A 24,693-nucleotide genomic window follows, 5' to 3' on the forward strand; every position below is an offset into this window, starting at 1 on the left:
CTGTTAGCACTGTCCGAGCCAGTGCTTTATTCAAAAACACCCGTCCATCTGAGGTTAACCACTCTCCCTGTTGTCCTTGATGTAACTTTAAATCTTTTATTGCTTCTAATTCTTCTTCACTAAATATAGGTTCCTCCCCTTTTTCAGGTGTCATTTTTGTCTTCAAAATTTTTACTGGATCTCCTGGTTCTAGAGCTGCTTCTTTGGCTATCTGATCAGCCAGTCGGTTTCCTTTAACTTCTAAACTGTCTCCTCTTTGGTGCCCCTTTATATGGACCACTGCTATTTCTATAGGTTTTTGTAGGGCCTCTAGTACTGATCGCACTAGGTTCTCATGGGCTAAGCTCTTTCCCTTTGAACTTAAATACCCACGTTCCTCCCATATTTTCCCAAATGTATGAACTGTCCCATATGCATATTGGGAGTCCGTATAAATGGTTCCCCGGTCCCCCTCCAGTAAGTCCAGTCCCCTTTTCAGGGCATATATTTCACAACTTTGGGCTGACCAGCTTGGGGATAGTTTCCCTTTTTCTGCAATTTGTAATGTTTCTCCATCTATAATGGCATAACCTGAAGCTCTTTTTCCATTTACTACCCTCGAAGAGCCATCTATGAATAAGCTTCTTCCAGTTGCTAGAGGCTGATCTTCCAAATCTTCTCTTACTTTTGTTTGGAGATAAACCAATTCTAGACAGTCATGTTCTAAATTCTCTATAGGCTCTCCCATTAGGAATTGTGCTGGATTGAGGGCATTTGATGTGATAAATTCTAAGTCTTCTGTATTCATTAGTATTATCTCATATTTTAATATTCTAGCATCGGTTAACCACTGCGGAGCTCTCTGTCTCAGTACTGCCTTAAGATCATGAGGAGTATGCACTTTAATTTTTCCTTGTAAGGTCAATTTTTGCGTCTCCTCTATCAGGATTGCAGTTGCTGCTACTGCCTGTATACAAACTGGCCAGCCTCTAGCCACTGGATCTAACAATTTGGAGATGTATGCCACAGGTTTCCTGCACCCTCCCCACTCCTGAGTTAATACTCTATAGGCTATACCTCCTTCTGCACTCACAAACAGGTCAAAGCCCTTTCTGAGATCTGGTAAGCTTAGGACCGGGGCAGAAGACAATTTGTCTTTTAAGTTTTCCAATTGTTGATCATCTTCAACTGTCCAAATTAGGGGTTCTGGATCTACTAGTTTATTATACAGAAATTTCACACTCTGTGTGTATTGATCCAACCATAACTTACAATATCCAAACAAGCCCAGGAGTTTTCTCACATCTCTTTTCGTTTTTGGGGCCGGGAGAGCTAAAATACCTGAAATCCTGTCAGGGCTTAGTTTCTTATACCCTCCCCCTATTATGTGCCCCAAGTATGTTACTTCTGATTGCACAAATTGTAGTTTCCCTTGGGAAACTTTTAGTCCTTTCTCCTCCAGAAAATTCAAAAGTTTAATACTAGTTTGTCTGACCTGATCTTTTTCCTTTCCTGATACCATCAGGTCATCAACATACTGCCAGATCTGCACTTCTTGTTCAGGGACAAATTGTTCCAACAAGCTCTCTAAAGCTTGTCCAAAGAGATTGGGGGATTCAGTGAACCCCTGTGGTAATCGGGTCCACCTTAGCTGTTGCCTCCTTTTCGTACTCGGGTCCTCCCATTCAAAGGCAAACCAATCCCTACATTCTGTTGCCAGAGGACACGCCCAGAAAGCATCCTTCAAATCTATGACAGTGAACCAAGCATGTTCTCTTGGAATTCTGCTTAGGAGACTATATGGGTTGGGCACAACTGGATGTCTGGCAATGGTTCTTTTGTTGACTTCCCTCAAATCTTGTACCAGCCTATATTTCCCTTCAGCCTTTTTAACTGCCAGTATAGGGGTATTATGTGGTGACATGCAGGGTTCTAAAATTCCCTCCTGCAACAGTTGCTCGATGACTACAGCAAGCCCCTTCTTTCCTTCTAGGGAAATCGGATACTGTTTAACCCGTATGGGTGAGGTATCATCCTGCATTTTTATTGTTACCGGTGGAATGTCTAATAAGCCTCTCTTTCCCCCCTCAGCCCATACCTCAGGATTTATTTCTGCAACATCTCCTTGAGACAGCTTCATCACTTGTACTACCATTCTCCCTTCCCTTGGAACAATCCCAACCCCCAAATGGACTTGCAGATCCCTTCCTAACAAACTTTTTTCTAAGTTAGGCAGATAAAGAAAATTAGCTTTACATTGCCTTGAGTTTCCAATTATTTTCACTTCTTCAATCACAGATGCTCTAAATGGTCTCCCTTCTGCACCCAATACTTCACAAAATTGTCTCCCAATTTCCATACCTTGTGGTATTTTGTTGAGACAGGACTTATCTGCCCCTGTATCAACCAAAAATTCAAATTCTTCATTTAGGGGTCCCACTTCAAAATTTACCAAGGGCTCTTCTAGATGTTTCATCGGGTCCCCTATAGTAAAAAGCCCTTGACACCCCTAGTCCTCCCCCTTAAGAATTCTTCCTAAATTGTCCTGTTCCTTGGCTATTGCCTCATCGAGACTGAGCTTTTTACAAAACCTCCTGATGTGTCCTGCCTCCCCACAGTAATAACACTGTCGTACTCTCAAAGGGACTTCCTGAGGTCTCACCACCCTTCGTGCACCGGTCAGTACTGGCCTATCCTTGCCTCCTCCTGGTGGTGGACCTGCCCACCCTGCACTTTCTCTAGCTACAGCAACCATGATCTTAGCCTTGGCCTTTGCTTTATCTTCCTCCCTTCTTAAATACACCTTCAATGCCTCTTTTAATAACTCATTAATGTCCTTCTCTTGCCAATCTTCCATCTTTTCCAGTTTTCTCCGTATATCAGGCCAAGATTTGGTAACAAATTGGACTTTTAGTAGCATTTGACCTTCTGGGGTGTCTGGGTCTATTCTAGAGTACAACTGGAAATTCCGCCTTAGGCGATTAAGCCAGGCAGCAGGAGCTTCATCTTTCTCCTGTGTACCCTCAAATGCCAATTGGGTATTGGTTCCTTTGGGAACTGACTCTTTGATCCCCCGTATTATCAAAGACCTATATTCCCTCATGGCCTTCCTCCCCTCCTCCTGATTAGGGTTCCAGTTGGGCTCTGTTAGTGGCAACTTCTGTTCACCTGTTGGCACCTGGGGTCCTGGACTGTTATCTTTCTCCCAAATTTTTATGCCAGCCGCCCTAATCATCTGGACCTCTTCTGGGGAAAATAATATACTCAGGATGGAATTCATCTCCCCCCAAGTGTAGATATTCGGACCTAGAAATTGATCCACTTGCTTGGCTATGCCCACTGGGTCCTCAACTAAATGCCCCAACTCTTTCTTGAATCCTCTCACCTCAGAAGCAGTTAGGGGAGCATTCACAAAGCCAACACCTCCCGCTATTCCTCCCATAGGAACCTCTCTGAGGGGAAAGAGTTTCTCTGCCTTGGAGGTCTTGGATCTGGTGCTACAGTAAGGCCCATCTTCAGATGCCAAGCTACTTTGAGGGTTCTCTGGGTTACCCTGAATGTTCTGCCCATCAGCAGGTGTATTTGCTGATAGCTGTTTATCGGGTGAGGAGACATTTGTGTCCCAACTAGGAGGAGGAGGTAAAGGGACAGCAATAGGAGGGGGAGAAGAGCCTGAGTAGATATTAAGCGGAGCTGGAGAAGGGGTGGAGAATGCAGCAGGTGGAGTATGCACTCGTGGTGGTGCAGAAGGAACTGGAGGAGATACTGAGTTTGTCATAGCTGAAGCTGAAGAGGTAGAAGAAGGAATTTGAGCAGGTGGTAATGAGATGGCAGCCGGGGGAGGAACCGGACCTGCCATTTGAGGTGCTTGAAGAAGAGGATTATAAGGTGGAGGGGCAGAAGGAGGCAAATAATCCAGGGGGTCCCATTTTTTACTAGTTCTATCATCCCCTCCTTCATTCCCCTCTTTCTTCCTCTGTACCTTACAAATTCGCACCCCTTCATCCTCAACAGCACTCTTTAACCAGCAAGCCACATACAGTAATTGCTCAGGATCAGTATCGCCTCGAGCTGTCAGATAATTATTTAATTGTTGGCACATCCACTTATCCTTTGTCCCACACCAAGGCCATCCTCCTTGCACCTCTAATTCTGGCCACACTTCCATACAATAATGGATCATTTTCACTTTATCTAATCCCTCCGTGGCCTCTATAAAATCCCATTTCACTAACAGTTCCCCTAAGGGACTACTAGGAGGTATATCTCTCAGTCTCTTGCCAGTCTTTTTACTACTACAACATCCCATTTTTCAGGTCTCAATAAAAAAATCCCAAAGGTGCCTCTACTGACCGAGAAACCCTTCTTTGAGGAGCCCCAGCCTCCTCCACTGAACTTCAAATTTCTGCCTGACGCTCAGGACTTTATAATGAAACAACTGCCCAATCTCTTGATTGCCCAACTTCCCAGCGTCAGGTCTTACATCTATCGGGACTTAAGCACACGAAGCCCCGGCCAAGAATCCGGGTCGTGCCTGACACCCTCAGTCAGGAAAAACAACTGCCTGATTTTTAGTTCGCCTAACCCGCCAATTTTTAGGCTTCACCGTATCAGGACTTAAAAGCAAACCGCAGCCTCCTTCGCTGGGGTTTGTGCCTGACTCCCTCTGTCAGGACTTACTTTGCCTGCAGGGCTTGTGAAACACCCGAATCCTTCTCGGGACTGACAAATCTTACTCGAATCCTTCTCGAGCCTTACAAAAGTGCCTGACCTCCCTTTGTCAGGACTTTGGGGTGCGTGCCACTCATACACAGTAATTCACTCCGCACGCCCGGAGTGGGGGGTCCCTTTATTCCCCCTTGGGAGACGACTCACTTGCGCTAATTCCACTCGCGTCCCCCTGTTCCTGGCCGCTTTTCTCGCGAAAAGCCGGAACCGCAGTACTGAGGGGTCCACTCTCGCTTCGAAGGTCCGGCTGCCGGCCCTCGTCTCACTCACACACACATGCGCACGTCTCCCACTCCCGCCACCGGATTTCTCACCAGTCCAGTGCTCCGGTGCTCCTCTGCGTCGCTGTCCTGAGCCGGTCCCTCTGGTCCTGGTAGCCAGCTGTCCTCTGAAGATCCAAGATGGCCAGTCCTGAGTCCTCTTGCGGCGTGGCTATCCCGGACGAGAGCCCCCAGCTGAAATAAACAAAGGGCCAGGAGACTTCTTCTCCTGTTTAATGCCTTTATTAAAAGTGATCAGCTCAGGATTGGGTAGCTCGGCGGGGCTGCAGTCTCCCGTCGTCTCTCCCAGGGCGACTCAGAGGAGGAGGATATGCACAGCTCTGTCCACCAGGGGCAGAGCTGGGGATCAGATCCTCTTGGGAGCCTTTAGGGCTTGATCCCATAAGATGTTACCCCTCCCATTCCGTCAGCTTGGTCTCACCGCAGGGGTCAACTCCCATGGTCAGGGTGAGAGGGTCCGAAGGTGTTCTGCGTCTCTGCAGGCTCAGCACTTGGTTCCTCACGTCCAGACATCACTCCAGTCTCTTAACTCTTAGGTGGCTCGTTGTTTTTGGGGTTTCTCCACGAGTTTGGAGATGGGGGTCCCACAAAGCATTCTGGTCTTGCGAGTCACTTTGCATAACCCCCCCCACCTTCTCAGGTATCTTCCCTATTCTGAGAAAGGTAAAACTTAGCCTTGGGCAAGGTCCCCACCCAGGAGAAGGGCCATTACCTCGCCCCAGCCAGGGCTTTTACCAATACAAAGACAACCATTAACGACAACGACCCGTGATTACAATAACAAAACACACAGAACTTGGGCAGGGCCAGTGGTCTGGCTGCCTTTTTGAAACTTTTTCTCATAAAAAATATTAACCGAGTTTTTGTTCATAACAGGCCTGTTTTTGCTTTTAAAATAGCAGGAGAGGTGCAGACTTTGCTCCTGCTCTTCTCTGTCCCCCAGGGTTGTCCCCACTGCCAGGGGTTGGCTTCCATGGGGCACAGGAGCTGGAGGTTCCTGAACAGTGTGGGAGGGATATTCCCACAGGAATTCCTGTTTCTGCTGCTTCTAAGGATGCAGGAAGATCGTGCACATGAGGATGTTCTCCTGCTTGGAAATACCCAGGAAGAGGCACAAGCTGTCTCAGGGAAAACATGCCTTGGGAGCTGGGAAATGCAGGAGGAGCTGGAAGATGAGATTAAACCATCAGTGGGATAACAGCCTTCTCTTGTGGCTGTGCTGTGCCTGCAGGGATCCCCAGATCCCCTTCCAATTTGTGGCATGCCAAGGACACGGCACTTCAGAGAGTCCAGGTACCGCAAAGACCTTGGGAATCAAATTGATTTCTGTGTTGGTGGATGTGGGGTGTGTGGTGAGGGATGATGAGCCTTGGTGGGCTGTGCAGAGTTTTGGGGATCTTGGCCCAGGGAGCCAGCCTGTGTCTGTCAGATGCAGAAATGGGATGGGAGAGTTTTGGGGAGCAGGCAGGGTGAGATCATGCAGAGCTCTCTGTAATTCAGCTGCATGTCAACTCCTCGAGGCTCTGCCTGGGGACACTCAGCACTGCAGAGCATCAGATGCTAATTAGGATCATTAAGGGCTTTGTGACACAAACAGTGATGATGATGATGCTGGTGCCTCTGGAGCTCTCCTGGGCAGGGCCTCGCATGGTGCTGCCCTTCACAGAGGCTGTAGAGCATCTGTTCCCAGCACTGTCTCCTCCTTAAGGCCGAGTCATGGGCACAGACAAGCTCAGGATGCCCCAGCACGCTGCTAATGCCTCCTCCAGGGAGGAAATGTCCCTTGGAAACATCCCTGGAATGATGCAGTGGATGTACAACTCTCACACCGCCTCCCTCCTTCTCCCTGCCCCACTGCACCTCCTGCAGCTCCCACTCAGGCCCCTCACAGCTCCTGGCTGGGGCTTTTTGGTCAATCCCAACCACTCAGCAACCACAACCCTTTGGGCTGGGGGAGCTGCACTGGGTGGAGCTGGGAGAGATGCACACCTTGCCTGGGGCTGCAAGGTTGTGATGGGAGTCAAGACACTGCCCTGGGTGAAGACTATGAGTTTTGGGGCTTCTTGTGAGACCTGAGTCGTGTCTAGGCTTCAGTCAGGAAGAAATGTTTCTTTGTGTTGTTTGGAAAGGGCTGGGGATCCACAATGTGTGAGGCAGAGCAGGATGTGGGGAGAGAAGGCAGTCTCAGTCACTACTCCCAAAATGATGGGGGATGACAAAGACCCAAAGTGATGCTGCTCACCCTTACAGAGACATGGGGTGCCCTATTTTCCTTTCTTTCAGTGGCATAACTGTAAGAGCTCAATTTAAGCCTGTTTTGCATGAATAAAATATAATAATGACCTTGGAAAATTATTTTAGAGGCTTGAACTGGTTAAGTAGATCCTCAAAACTGCTGTGAGAGCTGTTGCTGCTTCTGGCTGGGGGAATCACCTGGGCCAAGTGGTGGAGAAGGGCTGAGTGCAGGCTGACACCCTGAATATGGGCTCCCAACTGTCCTCTTTCCTCCTTATTTCCATCCCAGCCCCTCCTGTGCCCATCCCCACCATCTACTCTGAGTGAGACTACACAACCCCAGCCAACCCAGCCCCTCTCAGTAACAGACATACACACACAGCTCCACACCTTTTGGGTTGGTTTGGTTTGGTTTTTTTTTGGGGAGGGAGGGGGGATTTGTCTGGTTTTGGTTTGTTTTTGTTTTTTTTTCCACTGTGGATGTTGTACCAGTTTTATTGGTAAAATTAACATGAAGCCTCACAAACGCTGGAACATGCTTTTCCTTTTAAAGAATTTCCACTGGACCTTAATGGTGAGCATCCAGTCGTTGACATATAAACTCTTACAAGCTGATGTGCACACGTGCGCCCGGGGGAGTCGGTGGCAGCGTCCTGGTGTCAGGGATGGTTTCTGCGCGATGCACTGGGAGCCCACGATTCATTTGCCAGCCTTCTGGGCCTTCTGGGCAGACTTGGTGACCTTCCCAGCCCCACCACTCTTCTTCTCCACGTTCTTGATGACGCCCACGGCCACAGTCTGCCGCATGTCACGGACAGCGAAGCGGCCTGAGGGACAGACAGAGGAGGAATGCCAGTGAGACACCGAGGCTGGGCTCTCAGGGCTTGTCCCTGCAGGAATGCCAGTGAGACACCGAGGCTGGGCTCTTCGGGAGGGTGGTGGTGGGATCTACATCCTCCTACTCATGGTGCCATGTGCTATCCTTGCCCTTGGAGCAGGGACAAGCCCTGAGATATCAACCCTTGCTAGTCCTAATGCTCCCCTCTATTTAAATTACTGTTTTTAAACTTAAACCTAATTTCTTATTTGCAAGCTTCCATCACTGCTAAACTTCCAGATGTGCAACATCAGCCTGGTCTAGTTGGAGGTGTATCTGCCCATGGCATGGGGGTGGACCAAGATGGCCTTTAATGTCATTTGCAATACAACCATCCTAGAACTCAAGTATGGCACTTCCCTGCATTAAAAGGTGGCCTCCACTGAGCAAACTTCCTTCTTTCTTCTCATGACCAGTTGTTTTAGGGCAGAGAGGTGGAAATGTTTCTGTGCTCAGAAACTATCATGGTTTAGTAACCATAAAGGAAAAGTCTTGCTGCTCCCAGAGAGAAGCAACCCAGCCTTTGGAAGCCCAGCTCAGAAGCACATGGAGGAGCAAAAAACCATCCTCAGCTCCCTCCTCATCTAGCTGGGAGAAGCTCAGCATGCCTGGTGTGAGCTCTGCACCCACAGAGCCCTCACAATCCTCCACAGGAAACCTCCAAAGCGCCATTCCCTTACCAAGAGGTGGGTACTGGGAGAAGCTCTCCACACACATGGGCTTGCCAGGGATCATCTCCACGATGGCTGCATCACCCGACTTCAGGGACTTGGGGTTGTCCTCCAGCTTCTTGCCGGAGCGCCGGTCGATCTTCTCCTTCAGCTCAGCGAACTTGCAGGCGATGTGTGCGGTGTGGCAGTCGATGACGGGCGAGTAGCCAGCGCTGATCTGGCCAGGGTGGTTCAGGATGATCACCTGGGGGACAGAGCAGTGTCATGGCAAGGCTGGCTGTAGGAGCATCAGGGGTAGGATGGTGGGGATGGATGGAGATGAGAGATCTCTGAAGCCAGGTGGTGGAACTTGGGGTTTATTGCAAAGGGCCTGGGTGCAGGGCCCTGCTGGGAGCTGCCAGCCACAGCTCAGAGCAGGGTCGAGAGAAGAGAGGGGTAGAGAGGATGAGAGGATAAGAGTGTAAAAGGGAAAGAGAGCAAAAGTATAAGAGAGCAAAAGTATAAGAGAGTAAAAGGGGTAAGAGAGCAAAGTTCCCTTTACAATACAATAAATTGTCTTCTGTATTGAATATTCTGATTCTCACTAACCAATCTAGTACAATATACAAATTCTATAGCATTTACATACAGCCTATAAGAATCACTATATTACCATACTGTGCTACATTTTAAACCCTAAAAACTCCTCTTTGGGCCCCTTCTTCCAAGCTGGTAGGGTCTGCTCTGACCCTTGGATCTGCCTGCAAGCAGAAGGAATTGTTTCATCAAAAGGGGATTACCTTCAGCTGGCCACACCGTTGTTTTCCCATTGTTCAGTAACTGAGGGATCTCAAAGCTTGCTTTCATTTCAATCTCACTTATAGTTTCCATATTCTCAAAATCTTTTGCCGCGCAATCATATTTATAAGGCTTTCCTGTTTCATCTTGCCCAACAGCGGGCAGCTGGGGGATGGCAGCAAGCCAGGCGTGGTGGCACCACCAAGCCCTGCTCACCTGAGACGTGAACTGGGCAGCCTCCTGCGGCGGGTCGGACTTGCTGTCCCCGCAGACGTTGCCGCGGCGGATGTCCTTCACTGAGACGTTCTTCACGTTGAAGCCGACGTTGTCGCCGGGCAGAGCCTCGCTCAGGGCCTCGTGGTGCATCTCCACGGATTTCACCTCAGTGGTGATGTTCACAGGGGCAAAGGTGACCACCATGCCGGGCCGCAGGATGCCGGTCTCCACTCGGCCCACGGGAACGGTGCCAATGCCTGCAGAAACAGGGACAGAGTGCAGCAAAATTCAATCTGCTTGGTATATCCCTGGGCCAGAACCTGGGTTCAGCAAAAGTAAGATTTCTACACTGGTTGTCCCCAAAGAACATGTTTGATCCTTGCCAAAACCCCCATGTTTTCAGCAGATCAACACCAGGATCTTGATAATCACTATGAGTCCATCCTTCCTACTCAGAGGTTTTTTTTTTTTTAATAAGTAACCCTGAGCAATCTGCATGCTCCAAAAGTTCTCCTGGAGCAGCTGTGGCATCTCCTGCATGGAGGACTGGGACATCCCAGCATGTGTGCAACAACACTGTCCACATCCCTGATGGCCACACCACCAGCTGTGACAGAGAATGAGGGTAGCTCATTACATGACTGGGGTCTTTTGTACCCTGTGTCACCAGGAGACTTTGGGGAAATTCCCCTTTGAAGGCACAGGAAGAATGATTGAGAAAAACAACATTGAAAAGAGATTGAAGAGGCTGGCTGGACCCATCTGCTCCTCCACATCCACCCAGCTGCCCCCATCTCCCCTCTTCCTACAGTGTTTCTCCTCCCCAAAGACCTGCCTCCCAGTAAAACCATATCCCTTTGCCCCAGCTGAGCTAGGGGAGGACACAGACCTGCTCACCACCTTTCATGTCCACTGCAAACAACAGCAGCCTGCATTAAAAACCCAGCTAAAATCCCACATTCGACCCCTGCAGTGCATGTGTCCTTGGAAAAGGGTGGGAAAGAGCTGGAAAAGTCTGTGCCCGCCTGATCCAGCAGCCAGGGAGTCAGCAGTGCTGTCCACTTATGCCAGCAGGTCAGAGAGCTCACAGAGGGGTATTTATAGCTGAGCGAAGTGTCCCCATCACCTCTGCAGAGGAAAGGGGACACGCGTCAGCCACGGTGCTCCCTACATGGCTGGCACAGCTCGGCAGGAGGAGGTGCCAGTGATGGACACCAGCATTTGGGAAGCCTGGGCAGGTCACAGCCAAGCTGCCATGCACCAGCCTCAGTGGCCCTCCCTGCTGGTCTTGTCTCTCACCTGGGTCACAGAATGTGTTTTGCTGCCTCCAGCTTGCCTGGCCAGCCATGACCTCTGGGGACACACAGATTTGCAGCCGTTTTGGCATCGTGTGTTGCCTGGGGGAGAGCTCACAAAGCTGCTGCTCCTCTCTGGTCCCTGGGCACCTTTGGGCATGTCCACCTCCACCCCAGACAGCCCAAGCTCAAATGGGGTTTTTGCCCTGGGACTACCACCCCTTTTCTCCAACATTATCTCTGGCTTGAAGAGTCAAATCCATCCAGTTTCCCAACACCTGGAAATGTCACTCCCAAATTTCTGTGGAATGATGACTCAGTTAAGGCAGAGGAGGGGCAAGGCTCACCTCCAATCTTGTAGACATCCTGGAGGGGCAGGCGCAGGGGTTTGTCTGTGGGGCGGGTCGGGGGCAGGATGGTGTCCAGGGCCTCCAGCAGGGACACCCCGCTGGCGTTGCCTTCTTTGCGCTCCACCTTCCAGCCTTTGAACCAAGGCATCTGGGGAGAGAGCAGCCAGAGAACCATGGAATCACAGGATACTTTGGATTGGATGGGACCTTAACAACCATCTTTTTCCACCCCTCTGCCATGGGCAGGAACACCTTCCACGAGACCAAATTGCTCCAAGGCCCATCCAACCTGGCCTTCAACACTTCCAACATGCCCTGGGTGTGCCTGTCCTCAGCACCCAGAGGTAAATGCAGAGAGCTGTCCCACCAAGACAACATCCACAAAGTCATTCCTCCCAAGTCCTGGCTTTATCAGGGTGCTGGGGAGCTCCTTCCACTCCACCATCCCTGCAGGTTTATCTGCTCCTCTTTGCTCAGTCTCCCTCTCTCTCTTCTAGAAAGCAACACATCACTAACAGGAGAAAAAGGATGGAAGTGGTTAAAGCCAGCAAACTCACAGCCCACTTCCAACACCAACCCCTGGGCACTGCACCAGCTGCCTGGATCCCACCCTCCAGGGATGCTGCCTTCAGCACAGGGACTGCAGGGTCTGCAGCCAAGCACCAGCTACAAAGTGCTCAACCAAGGTGCTCTCCAAGGCAAGCCCCAGAGAGATGCTTCTCCCCACCCTCTCCTGTTATCATCCCTCCAGGGTCTGGATTCTAAACCCTGGCTTAGGGAGGGTGCTGCAAACCCAGCTGCCAAGAGACAGCATTGCTTTTCACAGATGTTCCCTTCTCCTGCCTTAAAGTGGGTTTTGAAACTAAAATATTGCCCAGAAAAGAGGCAGAGAGGGGTGGAAATGGGCTCAGGTACCATGGTTGAATGCAGGGAACTACACTGCTTTATTGGGGTGATGCTGCACATCTGGAAACTGTAGCAACACCTGGAGCTTGCTGGAATCAAAAATTTAGTCCTGGGTCTGAGGCAACCCTGACATAACAAACTGTAGCAACACCTGGAGCTTGCTGGAATCAAAAATTTAGTCCTGGGTCTGAGGCAACCCTGACACAACAAGCAGAGGTCAGAGTCTGCAAGGCCATTCCCTGCCTCTGCACAGAGAGGGTTAGACAGTATTTTCCCATTATAATGTCAAATGCTTCCTGTGTGTCCCAAATCCATCACACATTTTGTGGATGTGGCTTTTTTCCCCTAGCACCAGCACCAATGGCACAGAGCAGTGGGCATGGGGCTGGGGTGAAGCAAGACCCCAAAGTGCCCCCAGCTTCACAGGCATCCCTGCAGGATGTGGCTATGCCAAGTCTGGTTTCCTATCTTGCAATCTGCACCAGCTTTGGGAAGGAGAGAGGGAAAACATGCATCCAGGGAACTCAGCTTGCATCCAAAGCATTCAGGCCAGCCCCTTCAGAGGGTCACATCTGACACCACTTGTCTTTCCTGGTGGCAGTGGCAGGAGGAGCCTGGGGACACTCTTGCAGTGGGATCTGCCCAGGGCACTGCAGGTCTTGCTGTGCAGCCAGACCCAGAGCCAGGCACAGCTTGGCAAAATGGGAGCTGCATCCAGGCACTGAGGGAGCCTCGTGCTGTGTGCAGGATGACTCAGAGCTTCCCCCACCCTGCTGGTGCACGGCCCAAACGCCAGGCAGGGCCCTGTGCCAGCAGCTGCTGGTGGCCACCTGCCCACAGGCTCTGCTCTCGAGGATGGTGACCACCAGGTACCCACAGCTCCTGTCCCTCTGCCCCGCACAGCTCTGGCACACAGGAGAATAACAATCTCTGCCCATGTCCCTCTCTCCAGGGAACTGCTGACCTGCCAAGAATCAGGTAAAGATGAACTTAGAGACCTTCTGGGAACAAATCTCTGCAAAACCTCAGCACAGCCTCAGGGTGAAAGGCATCTGCAAAACCTGGTTTGTGCTGCCTCCTATGGCCATCCAAATAAAACCTCTGTCATGAATTCCCCAAATCTACCCCCAAAGAGCAATTCCTACTCCATCACTCCTATGGCAAAAGCAGGATCTGACCAAATCCTGCAGGCAGAGAGGCTCCAGCTCCCCAGAATAACAGCTGAGCTCCAGCTCCTTAACACTCAAAGTTTATTTTACAGAGCAGTTGCCTTTCCCTGCTTTTCCCAGCCCATGAGCACCTCAACACCCCCACACACACACACTGCAGTGTTGAGGCTGCAGCCCCAGGCAACCACACCAGAGACTGGGAGTGTTTGGGTTGCAGCATCCCATGGGGTGAAAATCTCCCACATCACATTGGAATGGCCCCGTTCTGCCAGCTGGAGCATCACAAAGCTTCTTCACAGAATACCCCACTTCCCAAAAAGCTCTCAAATGCCAAACTTTGATGGAAGCACAGCCCAGCTGTCATGTTTTCAGTTGGCCTTGGGATTCTGTGCAACAGGGCTGTGGGCTGGAGTCTCCCACACAGAGCCAGCTCCACCACACCACCCTTGCTCAGAGGCAACAGGAGCTGCAGGGACATCATGGCTCTAATCCCCATTTTCTGATAAGTCCCCTGACAGACAGACAAGTCACTTGACTGCCTTGTGCTTCAGTGAAACCTGTCCAGGAATTACAAGTGAAAATAATCAGAGCTTTTTCAGGCGAGGAAAGAGAGAAGAGACATCTACACCAGGTTCCTGCTTAAGCTCTCACAGAGATGATGCAATATGAGGAGGAGGAGTCTGTACCCAACCCTCTCCAGAAGAGCTCATGCTCTTCCAGGCCAGGTTTTCTTCCCAATTCCCTAGGAGCCAGCTGGTTCCTTAGGACAAAGGAGAGAGTTGTTTCATGCCCTGGGAAGTTGTTTCATGCACATCACACTGGGAACCTGCCCTGAGACCCCTCTGGAGGAAGGGGGGGGTCACAGAGCCCCTCCTGCTCCGTGCCTCCCCTCTGCTGCCTATTTATAGGAGAGTTGTTCAGGATCATCTTCCCAGCCCAGCAGCTGCTGACATTTGGAGCCTGCCTGATTTGAGGCACTCAAGAACCTCGGGGCTGGGTTTGGCATGGCCGTGGCTGACCTTTATCCCAGCTCTGCTCCTCAGGGAGCAGGAATCTCCCAAGCACCCCAATAATTCCTTCCTTCCAAGCCATCCCAAGTGAGCTGCCTTTCCTGTGCAGGGCAGGAGCTGTGTTTCACGGCTGTGTGAGTTTGCATTGCAGCACTCCCCTTCCTCACGACTGTGATCCCTGATCTCCCTCAGTTGCTGCTGGACTCAAGGATTGCCTCACTCACCACAGAGCCCTGCCCTCACCCACAGGTGATGTCCTGAAGTCCCCCTAAGCATCAAATTTCCCATTGGTTTCACAAGAGATTCCTGGGGTGTCTGATCTGAGCAACTTGATCAAGGTCACACAGAAGTCACCAGGAGAGTAGGGACCTTCCCCTGGCCAGAACTTTCCAGCCCATCATTTCTTTAAAAGATTAACCCTGAGGTAGGTTTTCTCCAACAAAAGCAGTGTCAGAATAGTTATGGGCAGCCTGTCTGCCAAAAACCTCCATCTTTCTTAAGCTGGTGTATGAAATGATGGCATGGGCACACCCAGAGCACCCTGCCTTTGTCTCCCCACCGTCCCCATCACAGAGGGAGTAAAAACCAACCGGAAAAGGAGCAGCCTCAAAGGGATACTGTAGGGAACTGTGGTTTTGGCATGGGAAACCTGGTAATTCCTGAAGAAAACATCACCTGTAGGTGGTTTTGGCATGGGAAGCCTGGTACTTCCTGGAGAAAACACCACTTGTAGGAGTGAGATCCCAGCACTGGAAGAGGAGGTTTGGCCACTGCAGTGACACAGAGCATGGATGGAATAGGGGACCTGAGACCCAGCTGCACTGTGGGAGCTGCTCCAAGCCTGACCCCAGATTGTTTTACTCCCCTCAGAAAACAATGCCCTAAAAAACACACCCTCTGCTCCTGCTGAGAGTGACAATTGCTGCTCTAATGTCACCATGAGCTCTGACAAGGTGAAAACTTCAAATCCAGCAGAGCCAGGCAGATCATCTCCTGAAGATGCCCATGTTTAGCTGTTGGGTGCCTGGCCTGGGCACAGCACCCACGAACAGGGAGCCCATCCATCCTGCCCAGGGCCAAGCAGAGCTCCATGGCACATCACCTGCTGCCTTTGTGCACAACGGGTGCATGAAATGCTTGCAGAGCACAGAGCTCATCTTCAGCCCAGGTCAGGATCCTCAGGGTGGGGGGGAGAAGTGCAACACAAGGCACACTTACATTGGGAGAGGGCTCCAGCATGTTGTCTCCATGCCAGCCCGAGATGGGCACGAAGGGAACTGTGGCCGGGTTGTAGCCGATCTTCTTGATGTAGGCGCTGACCTCCTTGACAATCTCGTCGTAGCGCTTCTCGCTGTAGGGGGGCTCTGTGGAATCCATCTTGTTGATGCCCACGATGAGCTGCTTCACCCCCAGGGTGTAAGCCAGCAGGGCGTGCTCGCGGGTCTGCCCGTTCTTGGAGATGCCAGCTTCAAATTCACCCACACCGGCAGCCACGATCAGCACAGCACAGTCAGCCTGGGGATGGAGAGCAAGAGAATTGCTGCACAGCCCTGGTGACACCCCAAGGGCTTTGAGCACCTGCCAGCTGCTGATCTGCCTTAAAACTGAGCCAGCTGTGCTATTTCAGACTTGCCAACCTCACACAGTTCTGCATTGTGGGTGGGAAACCAGTGTGGATCCCTCCTGGACTCTGACCAGGACCTCATCTTGATCATCTACAGACAAGGTTTTATTTAAAACCCTACTGAGGTCTTGCAAAAACCTTCCTGGGTGATGGGTGTGACTCCAGGAATGGAAAGTGTTCCCTAGATTTGCTTTTGTACCAAAACACACAGCAGAAGCTGCCTGGGTTTGGCAGATAGCCATGCCCAGTCCAACTGGTACCTCACTGGAAATCTCAGTGGGCATGCAGTGGGGTTAACTCAGCACCCATCAGTGACAGGGAGATGCAGGAATGTCCCACAAAGCAATGAGGGGAAACCATCCTACTCAGGAAGGGTAGGCCATTGCGTTTGGCAATATAATATGGGACAAAGAACAGTTTGAGGAAAAGGAAGGAGAAAAGATCTGTGGAGCCTCCTTTATCCAATAAAACCTAGGGGATTGGTGGAATTTTCTTGTCTATCTCATCTGGCTGAGGCTAAAATAGTGAGGAGATGCCCTCACACAAAGGGCTGTAGCTCGCAGCATCCCAGCCATCAGGCAGGCCACATTCATCCCACTTTCTCATGTGGGTGGAAATGGGGTGGAGAAACCACCTCTTTGTGCCCAAAGAACCCAGGTTGGTGCAGGACCGTGGCGTGCTGGGGCCCCTGGTGCCACCCAGTCTCTGGGGTGGACCCTGCTGAACACTCCTCCATGTCTGCTCTCTCAACTCCCCACCTCCCAAAGGACTCCAACAGCACCTGCACGACCCTGAGCTTGTGAACAGCCCCAGCCTCTCCCCTGCAGCAGCCCTGGGCCCCATCCCTCACCTGGGAGGTGCCGGTGATCATGTTCTTGATGAAGTCCCTGTGGCCAGGGGCGTCGATGATGGTGATGTAGTACTTGGTGGTCTCAAACTTCCACAGAGAGATGTCAATGGTGATGCCACGCTCGCGCTCGGCCTTCAGCTTGTCCAGCACCCAGGCGTATTTGAAGGATCCCTTCCCCATCTGGCCAACACAGAGGCAAGAAATAGCGAGAAATAGTGAGCCCACAGCACTGGTGATTGCCTCCCACTCTCCAGGGCACTTCCCAAGCTCACACAGCAAATATTTAAAGGTAAAATTGCCTAAATTCAAGATCTATTGGTGGTCTATTTACTAAAAATTACAGCTGAAAGGATATACTGTTCTCAACATGTTCCTCAGCAGGATGCAGGAGAGGCTGGAAGAAGAGCCATGAGGTGAATTTGTGAGTGGGGCTGGATGGGCAGGATATAAAGGCAGCAGCCCATGAGGTCTCCTCCATGAAACACCCATCATGGTTCTGCACTGCTGCTGGGAAATCCTGTACAGAAACAAGGAAAGCTGCTTCTTGTCACACTAAATGTCTCTGAGAGGATATTTATATACTTATCCCATTTCCTAATGCTCATGGAGCTATTGAAAAATGGCTGTTTATGAGATTTATTTAATTTCCCCTCAAAGAGATGCATACACAGGAATGTGGTCTAGTGGTGGGTTTGCCAGTGCTGGTTGGACTCGATGATCTTAGAGGGATTTTCCAACCTAAATGATTCTCTGATTCTGTGATCTTAATCCATGACTGAGACCTGTGAGGCAGCTGGTTAGTGGGAAAGGGCATTGCTACATGAGTGAGCCCAAAACTGGCAGGGGTGGAATGGGTTAAAAGAAATGAGAGATGGTTGCTACGAGCAGAATAGAAACGTGATTGATTTTTGCCACAGAGTGTGCAAATTCACAGGAAACGCTTCTGTGAGCTGCAGCCAGACCAACTGTCGTTGCCAAATGGCCAAAATCTCAGCCAACATTGTAATGCAGGAAATCACGCTGGGGGAGATTAGCTCCAGTAAATCTTCGTGCCCTGTGATAAAGCACATTCCCTGGTAAAACCACGGTGGCACTTCTGGAGGCCTTCTCCTTGGGGCTGGAGCCCTTTGACGTCACTGCACCAGGGAGAGCTGGATTTCCCTCCAGCCTGGAGGTCATGCTCCCAGTCTCAGCTGGGATCCTGACAAGGCGGAGATGGGGCAGGAGGAGCCCACCCTTGCTGACCACACTGTGAGCTTGGCCAAAGCAAGGGGTTAAAATGGGCTCCAGTCATCAGCTCTTGGCCTCAGATACAAGGAGGTTTTAAAGTAGAGAAAGGAATTTAGGCCATTTGCAGATGATTTAATGGTCTCCTATTGTTCTGCAAGGTCAGAGCTGTGATACCCTGCTTCCATCCATCCATCCATCCATCCATCCATCCATCCATCCATCCATCCATCCATCCATCCCCTGCAATCACAGTTTCTCCTGGCCCATTATCAATCATGGACAGAAGGAAGCACTTCTCGATGGCAAGTACTGAACACTCCAGTGATGAGCCCCCCTCCCCGGAAAGAGCACAGCATCCCACCCACACCTGCCCTGCCCACACCCTGCCCAGGGGCTGGTCTGCTGCTCTGCTCCATCTCCCACACTCCAGCCCTGCTCCCAGCCAGCACAAGGAATTAATGGTGACAGCCTGTTTCGTAACAGCTGAGCGCTGCGATGACTTTGCAGCTTGCTCCGGAGGATTAAGGGCAAAATCCTAAAGCCAGGGGCAAGACTTCCCCTCCTCAGAGGGGAGGCCAGGTCGAGGAGGTGATGCCCCATCTCTGCTGGGAAGCTGTGAGCTCTCGCTGGCATGGAAAAATCCAGAATCAAGTCTCTGCTCCTGAGCATCCTCCTGACACTGGATTTAGCAAGGGGGTGGAGGAGGAGCTTGGAGGATTTTAGAATCGCCAAATAGTTTGGGGTGGAAAAGACCTCAAAGATCATCTCATTCCAATCCCTCTGCCATGGACAGGGGCACTTTCTACTAGACCAGGTTGCTCCAAATTCCATCCAGCTTGGCCTTGAACACTTCCAGGGACGGGGCCACGTTAACCCTTTCCAGCACTCACATCAAACTCCCCCTTCCCAGGAAACAGGGAGGAGTCATCAGAGTGTGCTCATTCACTGCTGGAAATGGAGGCACAGCAGGGAATGGTGCATTTGTGCATTGCATTAATAATGGGCTCTTCTCGGGCAGGAGGTCAATCTGCACATCCCACAGCCTCTCCCCCATCAGCAGCGTACTCCCTCCCTTCTGGATGGGGAAACTGAGGCACAGAGCAGAGCCCAGGATCTCCCATGGCAGCTGAGTGGGAATCAGCCCCTTCTTGCCATCAGCCATGTCCACATACCCATAACCATCTTCTCATCACGTGTGTGACCCCCCCAGAGCTCGGCACCACACGTAACATGAAGACAAACGAGATCCTTTATTTAGCAAACAGTTTCCCTCCTTTCACGGGGTGTATTCAGTTACCCAGGGCTGGTGTTGAAAAACCCAGGGTATTATCTAGCTCTGCACAATACCTTCCCTGTTCAGTGCCAGAAATAGCCTGAATTTCCCTCATCGAACCCCAGTGGAGGGACAGCTTTCTATTCGGAGGCCACAAATACTGATTATTTAATTTTTAAAAAAAACAGAACAACTCTTCGTTCAGAGATACTGTTACGTCTGCCCTTGAATCAAAAGGGAAAAAAATAAAGAGAGAAATCCTCGCTCTTTTCTCTTAAATAAAACAACAGAGTCTGGGGATTTTTTTGTTGGCCTTTTGGGTGCACGCAGGCCTCCATTTCCTGTGAATGCCACCTAATGGAAGCAAACCCTTCCCCAGCCCTGCATCAGAAAATGGAGTCTGTAAGCTCAGTCAATAGGCTATTAATAGCAGCCTCCGGTGCCCGCGGATCCTGGCAAGGCAGTGAAAGTGCCTGTTCAATTAAAATCACTGCAATCACATCGACAATATCCTCACCATGCCTTATCTGATCTTGTAGGTAAAGGGGGGGAATTCGTGGAAGGATATCAGCAATCATTTTAAACCAGGGGAGAGATATAATTCTGTATGGAGGAAGAGGCTCTTTGGCTTACGGATGCAAAAATAAAGGCTGAAAGTGAGGCAGGAAAATAGGGGATTAAGCTCAGATGCTATCGGAAAATGAAAAAGGTTAAGGCAGACAGACAGAAAAATGTGAAATCAAAAGTAGCAGCTCTGTAAATCTCTTTTTTTTTCAATTAAATGTGAGATTTTGACCAGAAAAAAAAATTGGAAAAAAAAAAAAAAAAAGGAGGGATATCTGCATTCCCAGAGCGATGACGACAAGCCATCTTCTGAGTGACAGGAGCTGCCCCATGGATAACACAGCCAGGCTGTTCCTGGCTCACCCACCTCTCTAGAATTTACCATCATCAATTTTCTAGCTCTCCCAATTGACATTTTTCTTCCCAAGACTGTTTTTTCCTCTTTAATCTTGGGGTTTGCCACATTACAGGTATCAGGTGCTGTTTTGCTGTATGACAGCTTCTAAATGCATGCACGATAAAATGGTTATAAATGCCACCATTGCAAGGGTCAAACAAAATAATTTAACTGCAATGTTTGGATTTCCAGCCAGTTTTCTGTATCACAGGCTGCCAATCACAGTTCACACCAGACCACCTGCCTGAGGAAAATGGGAATGAGGTTTTTCAACTGGATCAAATGAGTGGTCCAGCTGATGCTGCACCTTGCCCCCAGCAGGCGCTGGAAACTGATGCTTCAGAGTGAAATTCAGGCAGCCCTGACCCATGCAGGGAGGGATTATCAGGTTTTCCCCCCTCACACACCATATTTAGAAGGAATTTCATGCCTTGAAGCACCATGGTTTGTGGCTTTTCCAGAATCCTGGTGATTTCTGCATCTTGCAGACCTCGGCGTGCCCCTGCCCTCATTAACAGCCGGCAGCAGGGAGTCCCCCAGCTCCGGAAAAAGAGGGTGGCCAGCGCCCAAATGGCCTAATTTCCCAAGGCCACAGAAATTGGGAGGACCCAGAGGCACAGAGGGAGAAAAATAGATGCGAACAGAGGGAGAAATGGAATGCTAGAGAAGGGCAGCACCAGCAGAAGGGGAATATTGCCCGCGGGATGCCGGCGGGGATCAGCGCGGAGCATCCCCGCGGGTGGGAACGCGGGGCGGGGGCGGGCTCCTCACCTCGGCAGCCTCCTTCTCAAATTTCTCAATGGTCCGTTTGTCGATGCCCCCGCATTTGTAGATGAGGTGCCCGGTGGTGGTGGATTTCCCAGAGTCCACATGCCCGATGACGACGATGTTGATGTGCGTCTTCTCCTTCCCCATGCTGCTGCTGGGCTACGCGGGGCTGGCCGGGGCGGGCGGCGCTGGGGAGGGCGGTGGGAACGCAGCTGCCTTTTTTTTGGGGGGAGGGAGGCTGCGAGGGGAAAAGAGTCAGGAGAGTCAAAATGAGCCCCCTATGTGCCAGCACCCTCCCAAACCTTCGGGACAGGATGATCTCCCCTCGCCCCACCTTCCCGCTGGACCATGAGCCCGGGGGTGCCCGGCCTCGTCTGGCAGCTCTGGGTCAGAGCCAGCGTGCCCTGGAGGAGGCCAGCCGGGCTATTTCGGGCTGCCATGTCCAGCCTCCAAGTCTCGGCAAGACGCCGTGTGTTTATCGGCATCTTGCCCTCCGCCTCGGAGACCCCCAGCTCCCAGCGCTACGTCATCGATGCTTCGAAGGTGCCCTTCCCTCCTGGAAAACCTTCCCGACGCTCAGGGATGCTCTTCTCGCTCTTTCCAAACCCGAGGGCATCTCCTGCATGCCCTGGGAGGAGCCGAGGGTGCCCGTCCTCCTGGGCTGCCCCCACCGCTCCCCAGCTGGGCACAGTTCAGGTGACAACAGAGTGTCTGCAAAGCGGGGCGGACAAAAATAGCCCTCGCCTGCTGCCCCGAGCAGGGCTGGAACAGCGGGGCTGCCCAGGGCTCCTCTGAGCCTGCACTTGGGGGGGTTTATTATATTTTGCTGGATGGAACAGAGGGAGGAGGCTGAAAACGCAAACGGATATATCCGGGGAGCTGTCCTGGCATCTCCCGGCGTTGCCATGGCTCTGCAGCCGCACACAAACCGGGCACAATTAGGAGCTTTAATCTGACGTCTAAAAAAAATCCAATTTCACGAATCTGCCCGTAGAAGTAAAGGAGGTCAGGAGGAGTTTGCGGCTCTAATAGCGACTCAGTCATGCGGGTGGGAACATTCCCAGCGAGAAGCTTCCCCGGGCAGCAGGAGCGGCGGCTGCCCCGTCCCTGCTGCCCTTGAGCCCTGCCAGCCCCGATCTGGCCATTTTGCGGCTCCACTGAGATGCTCTGTCCCGGAGCTCCCAGTGCTGGGTGCGGGTCCCTCCCTGTCTGCCCTGCAGACCCCTGGCACACGGGGGGAGATGCAGGATCGCCTTGGGAATTGGGGAATTATTTTTTTTTTTATTCCTTCCCCAAGGCGCTAAAGGCATCCCTGCCCATGGCCGGGGGGTTGGAAGGAGATGATCTTTAAGGTCCTTGCGACCCAAATCATTCGAGGATTCCGTGATTCTAAAGGCAGGGTGGGGGGAGGGGAGGGGGGAGCTGAGGGGGGGGGGGATTATCAGGTTTTCCTCCTCACGCACAACATTTAGAAGGATTTTCACGTCCCGAAGCACCACGGCTTGCGTGCTATTCCCCACCTGCGGCAAGGACGCACCTGCGGGATGAAGGAATGGTCCAGCCCCATCCTTTCCCTCCCGGGGGTACCTGAACAGCACCCACACAGGGGAGGGGGCACTGATGCCCCGCAGCCCCTGGGGCAGGGCACCCCCCCCGCATCCCCGCTGTCCCCCCCATCCCGCCGGGGTCCCGCAGCTCTTACCGGGGCGGCGGTCGGGGCGGCCAGAGGCTGCCGGCTTGGGCTCCGCCGGCTTTATCTCCGCGGGAGGGGCCCACCTATCGACGGCGGCAGCGCAATGCAGCGGCCCCCCCGCACTACGGCAATGCGGTACCGGGCGGGGGAGGAGGAGGAGGAGGAGGAGGAGGAGGAGGAGGCGGCGGCGGCGGCGGCGCGGGGGGGGGGGGGACGGGGGGAGGACGACGACGAAGAGGAGGAGGAGGAGGAGAAGGAGGGAGAGGCGGGGAGGGAATGTGTAGGGATGGGAAGGAGGTGGAAGGATGGGAGATAAAGGGATGGAGGAAGATGGAGGGATGGGGAAAATGGAGAGGGATGGGAAGGTGGAAGGCCGAAGTCAGGGGGAGGCGGCAAGATGGAAGATGGAGAGATGGGAGGAAGGTGGAAGGAGGAAAGATGGAGAGACAGGAGATGTGGAAGGTGAAGGCTTGAGAGGGAGGTGGAGAGATTGGAGGCAGAAGGATGGAAGGATGGGGAAAATGGAGGAGAAATGGAGAGGTGGAGGGGTGGAAAATGGAGGGATGGGAAGATGGAGAGATGGAAGACTGAAATCAGAGGGTAACAGCAGGATGGAAGATAGAGGGAGGAGGAAAGATGGGAGGATAAAAGATGGAGAAACAGGAGAGAGGGATGATGAAGACATGAGAGGGAGATGGGATGGAGGAGATGGAGAGACTAGAAACAGAGGGATGGGAGGAAGACAGGTAGATGGAGGGAAGGATTTGTTTGGAAGACAGGGGAAATGATGGAAGTGCTGGCCCAGGGAGACTTGGACTCCCTGTGGGAACCTGGGAAGGGACAGGGCTGGCTTTGGAGGGGGCCACCAAACCCCACATCCCTTGCTGTGCCCCAGTGGTGAGAAGGGCTGTGCTCCCATCCGGGCTGGGAGGAGAGGGGTCCCTGCAGGGCACGACACGACCCTGGGCAGACCCTGAGCGCACTGCCCCTCATCTCTGTCTCTTCAGTCCAGGAGCAAGTGACAGAGCAAGGGGCAAACACAGCAGAACAGATTTCTGCATCTGCAACACGTGTGGGGGCTGCTCAAGAATTTGTGATACAACAACAAAATCTCATTTTTAATTGGAAATGGGGTTCAAGTCCTAGGAGGACAAGGAAACCATAAACCTTCAGTAATATAATGACATTTTCTTTGCATAAAAAAATAATATGTAGTGGTCAGAATATTTATGTCTGTGTCAAGTGTGGATTTCCAAGGCCAATCCAAAATTTTCTGTGTCCCAAAGCCAAATATAGGTCAAAAGAAAGCTAATTTTGACTAAAGCTATGAAATAACCCAGAACAATTTTATGGCCCAGACCATCCTTCCAGTGAATTTAACAGCTAATTTAGATACTCTTATGAAAATACTCTTACCTTCCTAGGCTAATGGCTAAAAACTTACTCATTACGTGGATAAAAATGTTCCTAACTTTTCATTAGAGCTTAAAAGGAGGCCTTTTTTAATGAATATTATAGCTTATTGGTATTTTCTTAGAAATATGATAGTCAAGCTATCCTTTGTTTTTATGAAGCATTCCATGCACAACATAAAATGTACTGAGTGCCAGGAAAAATAAAAAAGAAACTTCCAAGGAGAAGCTCTAAGAGGATTTAAAGAGATTACCCCAACCTTGTTTTGGGACAGGGGTGGAAGATTTTCCACAGGTCTGGATGGGCTGGAGATGGACAGCAAGTGTGATAACGTGGAGAGGGAGAGGTTTATAACTCTCTTATTCTTTCTATCCATATTTTAGTGCT

At 51.3% G+C, this 24,693-nt stretch overlaps 1 protein-coding gene across 1 annotated transcript; it reads right to left on the reverse strand.

Annotated features, from left to right (window-relative positions):
* Positions 1 to 7,614: 7,614 nt before the first annotated feature.
* Positions 7,615 to 23,161, reverse strand: EEF1A2 (eukaryotic translation elongation factor 1 alpha 2). The gene is made up of 8 exons (XM_059480958.1): positions 22,903 to 23,161; positions 21,204 to 21,438; positions 16,969 to 17,148; positions 15,713 to 16,009; positions 11,407 to 11,557; positions 9,765 to 10,021; positions 8,781 to 9,015; positions 7,615 to 8,050 (listed from the first exon to the last, which is right to left on the reverse strand). The coding sequence occupies exons 2-8, from the start codon at positions 21,345 to 21,347 to the stop codon at positions 7,923 to 7,925; spliced, it is 1,392 nt and encodes a 463-aa protein (XP_059336941.1). The 5' UTR covers positions 21,348 to 21,438; positions 22,903 to 23,161; the 3' UTR covers positions 7,615 to 7,922.
* Between the last annotated feature and the right edge of the window lie 1,532 nt (positions 23,162 to 24,693).

This window comes from Ammospiza nelsoni, chromosome 12 (assembly GCF_027579445.1).
Source record: "Ammospiza nelsoni isolate bAmmNel1 chromosome 12, bAmmNel1.pri, whole genome shotgun sequence".
Lineage (NCBI taxonomy): Eukaryota > Metazoa > Chordata > Aves > Passeriformes > Passerellidae > Ammospiza > Ammospiza nelsoni.

Coding starts and splice junctions, on each gene's coding strand:
- EEF1A2 (XM_059480958.1), bottom strand. CDS start 21,347: ATGGGGAAGGAGAAGACGCACATCAACATCGTCGTCATCGGGCATGTG. Junction 16,010..16,968: donor TGATCACCGGCACCTCCCAG/GTGAGGGATGGG, acceptor CTCCATCCCCAG/GCTGACTGTGCTGTGCTGAT. Junction 8,051..8,780: donor CTCCCAGTACCCACCTCTTG/GTAAGGGAATGG, acceptor TCTGTCCCTCAG/GCCGCTTCGCTGTCCGTGAC.